Genomic DNA, 10462 nt, shown 5'->3' on the forward strand with positions numbered 1-10462 from the left:
GTGGGGAGACAATGGCTTGTAATTGGTTACTTTTTGCAAGCCATTCCAGACAGAAGCGGTGTCATGAGCAGAGAACTGTTGTTGGAGTGTCTCTGCGTACTGCCGTTTAGCAGCTCTCACTGCTTTGTCAAACTCACGCTTAGCTGCCCTGAAGCTGTCTCTGTCCCCACTTCTGAACGCCCTTTCCTTCTCCAGACCTGAGTGTCCTGAGTTTCGCGGTGGCCTGAGTTTATCGTTGTTGTAACTCACCCTAGTGCGTGATGTTACACAGCTGTCCTCACAGAAGCTGATGTATGACATCACCGCGTCTGTGTATTCGTCCAGACTGTTACGACAGTAACAGTTTCATGTTCTGATTCATGTAATTTTATCATCACTGAAAAAAATGCGTTTCCTTAACAATAAGGAATAAAGGATATTTCTAAGTGACCCCAAATGTTTGAAGGGTAGTGAATCCCACTGTTGGTGGACATTTTTTTGTAAAATCAGTTCTGAAATCAAGCCACTATGGAGTATCATTTCCATTGCAACTATGTGTTGATCTTTACAACTATTTACCAAAAGAAACAAACAGGCCTTCTTCATGTCATGATCTACATCTATCAAAAATTTCAGTTTTCAGCATGTAGACTCGTTGTTGCTTACCATAATGAAAGAGATTGGTAGGAACGGAACAGAAAGGAAATTGCAACACACAAATAATAGAAGGGGAGGACAAAGCTGTGTGAAATACACAGTGGAAATAATAGCCTATACCCGAAGTCTACATCAGGTGATTCAAATTAGCCTCAGCTTAACCAAACACTTGCAGAAAAACAGTGAGTGAAAGTGAAAGTCAAAATGAGACTATATCACTATGAGGAGGGTTGGAGAATATCATTCTGTCTCGTCACCAAAAGTGGACTATGGCTGCACTTAGTAAGTGCACAATCAGAGCTTCACAGTCATTAAGACAGGTGTTAGCATTTCATGAACGAAGAGTTTGCAGACAAGTTTTTGCAACAGGATAAATATGAAGGTAAAACCTGCTTCAAGCCACTTTATCAGAGGAAGTTTATAGACACATCATTTTAAAAGTGACCATCGTGAATTACAATTCATGGATAAGACAAAATGGACATTTTTATGGGAGGTGCTTCAGAAAATTAGGCTGTGTGTCATATTTTGAGTCATCACCCTATAGACGTGGTTTGCAATGAGACCTCTGACAAAAACTGAGACAAGGTGTCTCAGCTGGGGGATCCTGACCTGTCATTTTGTTGTATGTGGGTAATGTAATTATTCAACACTCACTAGACAACTTTGATCTTGTTTTAAGAAGTTTAATGTAGTGTATGTACCTAGAAATTAATTTGGCCTTGCTAGACCTAAAAGCATTACTGGAGTGAAAGGTTAATGTATGTACAGTTGTGGTCAAAAGTTTACATACACTTGTAAAGAACATAATGTCATGGCTCTCTTGAGTTTCCAGTTATTTCTACAACTCTGATTTTTCTCTGATAGAGTGATTGGAACAGATACTTCTTTGTCACAAAACATTCATGAAGTTTGGTTCTTTTATGACTTAATTGTGGGTTAACAGATAAAGTGACCAAATCTGCTGGGTGAAAAATAACTAAACTAAACAAGCTTTCTATCAAAATGCTTTATAAGGACATACAGCATTCACATAGCACAAAGACATAGAGAACAAGTGCTGTAATAGTTGCTGTGGAAATAAAACAAGAATAAAACAAAACACAAGTTTAAAAACATTTTAAAACCCAAGGAATCAGTTACAAATCATGTTAAATGCAATCAAAAGCTAGAGAACTGAAGGAGGCCTTGAGGTGCTCCTGTCAGCCTCTGCCAGACAATTTCAGAGTTGAGAAAAATCTAATTTCTTTAAAAATAGCAGCAGTCTGATGTTCAGGCAAACTGAACCATGGGGTGATCACTCCAGGGAGGCAGCTTGGAGAGTTTCTCCTCAGTGGCTGTTTGTATGGGCCAGCCCCAGGCCTTAAAGAACCCAGCCAGGTTCATCCCCACAGCCTGGGAGAAGGTCTCAGCATACAGGTTCATCTTTCCGTGGTTGTCATTGGGGAAGTTGCTCATCTTGTGGTAGGCATCAAACACCCTCTTAAAGGCATCCCAGCCAAATTTATCCTGGAGCTACACGGAAGCAGACAGAGGTAGAGATAAATCTAAACATCTAAATGGAGTTTATTGTTCCTACATTCTGGTAACATGGCCTTCAAAGCCTTTCCTCTGTTTTGTCACATTTCACATTTTTGCCCCACTAGTGGTAAGAGACTAATAACAGGAGGGATCATTGTCATCTATTCAACATAATGCTCAGTTTGGTTGCATTCTCTCTACCTAAACATCTAAATGCGGATGCAGTGGGACACAGGCACAGCTTCCTAACAGTATGCTATATACACACCAGTCATCTCTCTCACCTGCATGTAAGTCTCCAGGGCCACAAATGTATCCCAGCTGCTGAGTTTCCTGCCCCCCTTAGCGTATTCTTCTGCACGAGCCTTCCTCTTTGTTAGGGTCATAATTGGGTCAGCCTGGATTCAAAACATAGCACTCATCATGTTGTAATGATGACCCATAGTGAATGACAGTATTGTGAAACAGTGAAATCACATTACCACAGAAATGATTTACTCCACCTTTGCCCTGTTGATCCCCAGCACCTGTTCATGCACGTACACTGACCACAGGTTGCATGTGCACTCTGTGGTGTTTGGAGGGAACTCCCAGCAGGCCCTCTGTTGGTTGTGTCCCAGTTCATGGATGGGGCCCCACAGGCCTTTACTCCTAGCGTGGTCAGTGCTGACCAGCTCAGCTGATGTGGACCTGTGTGTCATGATAGGATAACCTGCATGCATCCAACCTGGATAGAATGGCAAAAAGAAACAGCTTTCAACATATATAAATCTATAACATACACCCATCAACCACAGCATACCTCCTGTCTAATAATGTGCAGGACCCCAGCACAGCTCCATGACCCATCAAGGCCTGGACTCCGCAAGACCTCTAAAGTTGTCCTGTGGTATCGGAACCAAGACATTAGCAGAAGATCCTTGAAAGTTTTGGAAGCTGCGAGGTGGGGACTCCATGGATCAGATTTTTTTTCCCAGCACATCCAACCAATACTCAATCGGATTAAGATCTGGACAATGGAATTCTTTGACATGTTTCTAAAACCGCTCCTGAACAATGTTTACAGTGTGCCAGAGAGCATTATTCTGCTTTAAAAAGAGGTCAGTAACATCGGGAAATACCGTTGCCATGAAATGGTGTTCATGGTGTGCAACAATGATTAGGTAGGTGGTATACTATTGACACGAATGACAGGACTTAGAATTTTGCAGCAGAACATTGCCAAGAGCGTAACACCGCTTTCACTGACTTGCCTTCAACCTACCTATACTGCAGACACACAAGCGTGCACTCATTGTCATGATATTAAAGAGAACATGAATCACCTGACCAGACCACCTTCTTCCATTGCTCCATGGCCAGGATTCACAGGCATGCTTATTGCTGTGGAGTCTGTGTAGCTCAGTACACAGCAAACTGTGATGCATTGTTAGTGCTGACACCTTTCTATCATAGCAGCATTAAGGTGTTCAGAAATTCATGCTACAGTAGCTCTTTTTTGAGATTAGGCAATATATGCCACCCTTCTCTCCTCACATGCTTCAGTGAGACTTCGGTGGCCATGACCCTGTCACTGGTTAACTGGTAACCTTTCTTTGGATCATTTTGGTAGGTACTAACTACTGCATACCAAGAACACCCCACAGAACCTGTTGTTTTGGATCATCTGACATATGATCTTGCCTCCAACATTTCTGGTCCTGCTCAAGTTGCTCAAATCTTTGTACTGCCCATTTTTTCTGCTTCCAAAACATTAACTTTGTACAAATGACAGTTTCCTTGCTGGCTGATATATGACATCCCTGGTGCCATTAGCCTAGACAACCCACGGCAATGAATTTAATTCTCTGCCAGGGTGGGTCTAGTTACCCTCGGTAAGCCTCAAGGTTGGATGCTCCTAAAATTGGCCGACGAACCACCATGAAGTGCAGAGTCAGACGGCGGGCATAACTAAGTGACGACAGAGGCGCGACGATTCTGACGGAAACAACCGGAAACAGCTAGCCTAGCCGCGCTAGACAACCCACGGCAACGAATTTAATTCTCTGCCAGGGTCGACAACAAAAACGACAACAGTCGTTGAGCTCCATTAGCACCGACTCTGAATAATCTTTCTGTTAACATGTCTGTAATATACTTGAGCTTCACCCATTGACTGTATAAATAAGGCTTCACCGAACTACCGCATCCTCTGATTTCCGGTGCTCTAGGAACTCCGTCAGCCTATTCGTTGCGCTGATTGGTTGTATACCTACCCAATTGCTGCAGAGTGATTTGATAGACAACCTTTTAGCCCGCCTCCCTCCCAGTCGAGAGTTCCCAGACCCTTGTGTCTTCAGACCTGGGTCTAGCGCACTAGGCTATGGTGCCATAGTAATGAGATAATAAATCCTGTTCTGGTGAACAGAAAGTGTGGTTTCTTAGTTTTACCAGAACCACAACAGATGAACCCAGCATTCCTGTTTAGCCACTTTACATTGACTCACAGTATGTTTTAGGATAGATTTTAGGATTTTACTGATCATTTTTGGGCTGCACAGTTGTTCAGTTGTTAGCACTGTTGCCCACAGTTATCGGATCCCCAGTTTGCGTCCCGGTCTGGGATCTTTATGTGGGGAGTTTGTATGTTCCCCCTGTGCAGCATGGATTCTTAAAACACACTTTAATCAGAGAGCCTTTCCTAATTTTATATGTGTTGTAAATTCATTTGAATTGCTTTCTGTTTTCTCTTTGTAGCTCAGATTTTGAAAAGTGGTCTGTAAAGAAAAATGATTATAATTGTGATTATGCTTTTGTTTCACTTCACCTGTCACTGGTTTTAATGGTGTATCTCTTTTGTCTATGAAATCCAAGCAAAACTTCTCTTTCAATAACGAAGTTTCACTGAGAAGTTGTGTAATATTGAACAAATTAAGCATTTCTTCACATGATCACAGCCAAACACACTAACCATGGGAAATCTGGACATCAGTTACAAAACGTTCTTTGCGGGAAAATTTGTGTGGGATGGCAGCGAGGTCAGCAATGGCCTTCATCATGTCGTTCCAGAGAGCTGCCAGCTCCTCAGGGCGATCCAGGTCCTGCACAACATCTGATGGCACGGTGAGGATGATGTTGTCAAACTCCAGCTCTGCCCAGGGTGAAGGAGCTGTACGCAGCAACGACCAGTCAGCTGCAGTTGTCACACCTGAAAAAGTTAAACGATTCAAGAATGAGTCTGGAAATGTTGCCCTGAGCTTTGAAAAAATGCTGCATGGTTGGAGTGTAAAGTAAACTGCTTTCATCTTCTCTGATAATAAGTTTCCTGACTAGAAAATATATGTAAATGTAATGGATAAACCTACTGCACTGATTTATAAAACCTCTTGTACTCAGAACTAAATGCACATATCATGTAGCCATTACATTAGATAAACAAGTTATGGAATGGAGTCACAGATACATACAAACATGTCAAGGCTTCATTCATTTAATATACTTTCCCAATACTAATCCCTATCTCTTCATCACCCCCTGCAGTATATATTATTATTTTTCCTGCCCTGTTTGTGCTTAATGTACCTGTTCTTTCTCATTCCTGCAGCATCTCCACAATAGATGCCATTCTTCATCTGTCCACCAGATATCCTCAGATTTAGTAGCTTGGGTAGTCACCTGACTCCCATGTCCATCTGCTTTGCCATGACCTCATGTGGCAAAGATCTTCCACACACCTGTCTCAGGTTGCACATCAACCTCCACCTCCTGTTTGTGCCACCTTGTGCCCTTTAAGGTGTCTGCTGTCTGTTCCTGTACTTGCCTGCCTGCCTGCCTGCCTGCCTGCCTGCCTGCCTGCCTGCCTGCCTGCCTGCCTGCCTGCCTGCCTGCCTGCCTGCCTGCCTGCCTGCCTGCCTGCCTGCCTGCCTGCCTGCCTGCCTGCCTGCCTGCCTGCCTGCCTGCCTGCCTGCCTGCCTGCCTGCCTGCCTGCCTGCCTGCCTGCCTGCCTGCCTGTAATCCTTTAACAGTCCCTCCAGTGTCATCCACTACATACTCACCAGATTTATAATACGGTGCAGGTACAGCCATCTGCACTATCACCTCCAACCCATTCACTTGTGTTTTGGGTGGGGCCACCAGATAGAGGAGTCCCCCCCACAGGTTCCACACCTGCATCATCTCTGAGGTAACAGGAAACCGCTCATGAACACATGGTGCTCTCTTCAACTCTTCAGCATGCAGTCGATCAGTCTGACAGCCTATCTGAATCTGAGGAACACATGAAACATGTATGAAAAATGCAGCATAGACTGTTATACATCTAAATATATAATAAACAGACAGATGGAGTGATAACTATAATGTCTAATAGTTATCGGTTCTGCTGCATCAGTAGCAACCAATTAATCCAATGATGCCTATTTTAGTTTACAGTCACTAACAGTGATTCAACAGTTCTGGTTCAGCATTGATTTAGATTGTAGATTTTGTACCTGCCATCCCTTGTTGACAATCTCTGCAGGTATGGCCAAGAAGGTCTTCATACCAGGAGAGAGGTAGAGTCCTGTGCTAATCCACTCCTCCCCTCCTGACACACGCACACACAAGAACTTTAGATTACTGCAGTGTGGGAAAAAAAATCAGTATTGCTGTAATACATTCAGCTGTGATCATAAATTATTTCAACTAAACAACCTGCTAAAGTTCTGTAGATACACTTTAATATCGATATTTAGAATTCTGTTGTATGTTTTCCCTAATTGCATTGTGTTCACATAGTGTGCACAGTGCATGCTTCATATACTGTATTAGAGATCTAACCTGCTGTGTTGACATGAATCTTGATCCTGTGGTTATAGACAACTGGCATCAGTGGGTTATTCTTCATGAGGTAGGGCAGAAGGTCATCGGGATCTGGACAAACCTTATACACCTCTGTCCCCACATTGAGCAGGAGATGGTCTCTGGGACTCTTTGTAGGGCAGCTGTCACTCACCTTGGAAATGATGGTGAATAATAAGGAGCAACATTAGATCTCAAGCATGCATATGATGCTAACATTAGTAGAATTGCTCCGATGGTACAGTTACTTGTGTTGCTGCGGTAGTTTTCAGTGTATGCTTTGACAAATGGTAACTGAATCTAAGGCATTACAAACAATAGGCTATTCCCTGCCTACCTGTGGCATGCCAGACTTCTTTAAGATGTCAGTGAGCGTGGACACCACCTGTGTGTAGGAGGAGCAGTCATGAGCCTTCATGTGCAAGTAGTTGGCACAGTCCCCACCCAGCTTTTTAAGGCATTCTTCTTCATGCGCTGTTAGTTCCTCTCCCTCGGATACATGACCAGCAAAGCGGTGTAAAAGATGGCGGAAGTGGTAGGTATCTTTAATGGCCTGGCTTGGTACAGGGGCCTTGTAGGAACCTTCCCCGATAATCTTCTCCAGCAGACTCAATCCCATTTTGTTAAGGATCTTGTTTCCTGAAAGACAATGGGAGGATGCTGACTTGAACTTTGTGCTGTATGATTGAAAGACTTTTTGACTGATGCCCAAGCCCAAATCTGGTGGCCACATCCATCATCTTTTGTTAGTTTGGGCAGGTCTTTTTCCTCCTCTTTCTTCTTTTTGCTTTTACTAGAATGTCTTGTCTGTCTTGCCTGCCAGCTTTCCTGGGCGTTATTAATTCCAGGACAAGAGTTTCTTTTTAGTTCAGCTGCTTTTTGTCCCTTGTTTTTACTGGTTATCTAGAGAAAATAAATTCTGCTTCTGCATCTAAGTGTTTGTTTCGAGACAAGATCCAACAGGAACTGCACTTGAAGAATACTGAGGTCTTACTCTAGTACTTCACTGCCCTGTGCTTGCTTTTATTGTATCTAACTCCATGTAGTGATTCTGTAGTATCTAGTCTTGTGTGGATGGAGGTGTGAGCCATGACTTTTTCTCATGACCTGTATTCTCCTGAACATATTTTCTGACACTAGATTTGTGACTGTAAGTGCAATTTTTGCTTAAAGTCAAGCCAATCAATCGTTGTCCCTGGTGAGCGTCATTGCTAGCTAGCAATCACAGTTAAGGGTCAATGTGTGTAAATTAGAAGCATAGATGGTGGCACACCATCATACCTGTGAAATCTGTCATTGGGTTTTGCCCGTGGTGTGTCTGTGCCCAGTACCAGGCATGTCCACCAATCAGCAGGCCTCCTCCCTCTGCTACAAAGTCTTGGATTTCCTTCACATGCTCATTGCAGTATGCTGTACACACAAACACACTCAGGTCTTCCCTGAAGTTGGTCTTTTTACAATTAAAGCCTGACTTGTGGACGAGGTTGAAGGCTTCGTGGAGGTCTGGCACCACACCAACAACCCCATTCCGGCCTTCATCCAACCAGCGAATGGCATTGTTGAAAAATGGAGCCAGTGTCTGTAATCAAAGTTGGTTATCCAAGGAAGAGAGTAGTTTGTTGATCACATAAGAAATATCTGACTGACTGAACACATTTCTTGAAAATTTTACACTACAGTTGAACTACAGGTCCTCCAGCCAACTGCTGCAGGTTATACAATATCTAATGATTAAGGAAGAAACCTTCCTGGTAAATGTAATACACTGAGATATACAGACTGACAGCAAATGAAAGGAGTAACAAATGTAACTTAATATAATAAGGTATTTACAAGTTTCTTCTATTATACTGGAGGGATAAACACCAAAGCAAACCTCACTTTGCTCCAAAATTTGCAATAAATATTCAGTTGGAGTGAGAACTAGTGGCTATGAAGGAACAGGATTCACATGATTTTCACCTTCATATATATATATATATATATATATATATATATATATATATACATACATACATACCCTACCTCTCGCTTCAGAAGTCCTTCATGTGTGATCACAACAACCTGTCCCTGCCCATAGTAGGCTCCTGCCAGAAATGCTCGTCCATCGTCAGTGGTACCAATGGGGAAAGCAAGAGGGCCGTGGATCAGAAGCTCAGAAGCTACAACCCCATTTTGGAGGTCAAACTCTGAAATTCCCTCGAGTAAGAACTCCAAATCATCATCAAAATCCTTACCTATCCTGTATTTTATAAAGGGGTAAGAGAGAAGACACATTAGGAGAAAAAAATAATAATTTTCATCTTCAGGTACCAGTTCTTTTTAACTGTTGGTCAATCCATCTCTGGAATATTTCAGCAACTACCCAATTCGCATTGGATTTTGTAAAGGCATTTATAATCACCAGAGGAAGAATCCTATTGACTCTTTAGTCACACAATGACATTTCCTGTATCTACACCATGAGGTTGACATTTTTGGATTTTAGAATATATATAAATATATAATATTCATGATTTACGCAGGATAAAACCTAATGATTATTTGCTACCAGCAAGTTGAGTTTTTACTGTGCCAGTAAAATTCTCCCTACCTAACTGACTCAGACTGAAATTAGTTCATATGTTGGTGGTTTCCAGACTAAAAATCGTAATGATGTCAGTGACACATTCAGTGTAACTCAAGTGTCAACATGAAATTGAGGTTTTGAACTAAATGTATGTGCCAAATGTTAACAGCTACACTGATTTGAAGTCTGAAGCAAGAAAAAGAAACACACTGTACACTCACACTACAGCCATCCAAGAGGATGGGATCTGAGGGTAGACAGGCATGTACTCTGCATCACCCTGATGCTCAGAGAAGTAGATTCCTGCCACCCCTGACACCTTATTACCCTCAAACAGAAGCAGTGTGTTCTGCTTAGGGTGGCCTCCAGCCCAGCTCCAGGCCTGTCCTGCTATCAGCACACCTCCTCCTGCTTTCATAAACGCCACCAGTTCCTTTGGGTCTGCACCGACACTGTAGGCGTCCGTCACATAAACACCAACCCCCAGACTGTCACTAAAACCCCCCACTACTTCTGCTTGGAAGCTGGAGTTTTGGAGGTTATCAGCAACACTCTTGACATTTCTGTGCACCCCTACAGAGACGTTGTCAGATCCATCTCCTCTCAGCCAGGTCAGAGCGTTCTCCACCAGAGCTGGAAAAGTGGTCAGGTAGCCCTCATGACCCAGGACCACGATCCTTCCATGGCCATACAGAGAGGCAGCCATCAGGACCTGGCCTCGGCTATTCATGGCTAAAGGAAAAGCATGATCTCCAATCAGCACCAGGTCACTGGGAATATAAGGGCCTCGCAGGTCCAGGTCTTTCAAGCCTCTCATCAGTGAGATGTAGGCTTCTTCATGGTGGTTTATGACAGGCTGGTTGGACATGATGAGAAGAACTAATGCTCTAAAGTTTGTCTGAGGAGGGTGGATGGCAA

The 10462-nt window shown here is 43.1% G+C and overlaps 1 protein-coding gene across 1 annotated transcript; it reads right to left on the bottom strand.

The window, feature by feature from the left end:
- Nucleotides 1–1350: 1350 nt before the first annotated feature.
- Nucleotides 1351–10412, bottom strand: LOC110952902 (TRPM8 channel-associated factor homolog). Its single transcript, XM_051958096.1, has 11 exons — nucleotides 9766–10412; nucleotides 9001–9217; nucleotides 8257–8554; nucleotides 7313–7614; nucleotides 6955–7129; nucleotides 6627–6721; nucleotides 6192–6402; nucleotides 5108–5344; nucleotides 2661–2884; nucleotides 2442–2555; nucleotides 1351–2151 (listed from the first exon to the last, which is right to left on the bottom strand). The coding sequence occupies exons 1-11, from the start codon at nucleotides 10410–10412 to the stop codon at nucleotides 1909–1911; spliced, it is 2763 nt and encodes a 920-aa protein (XP_051814056.1). The 3' UTR covers nucleotides 1351–1908.
- Between the last annotated feature and the right edge of the window lie 50 nt (nucleotides 10413–10462).

The sequence above is a fragment of the Acanthochromis polyacanthus genome, chromosome 13, assembly GCF_021347895.1.
Source record: "Acanthochromis polyacanthus isolate Apoly-LR-REF ecotype Palm Island chromosome 13, KAUST_Apoly_ChrSc, whole genome shotgun sequence".
NCBI classification, from domain to species: Eukaryota; Metazoa; Chordata; class Actinopteri; family Pomacentridae; genus Acanthochromis; species Acanthochromis polyacanthus.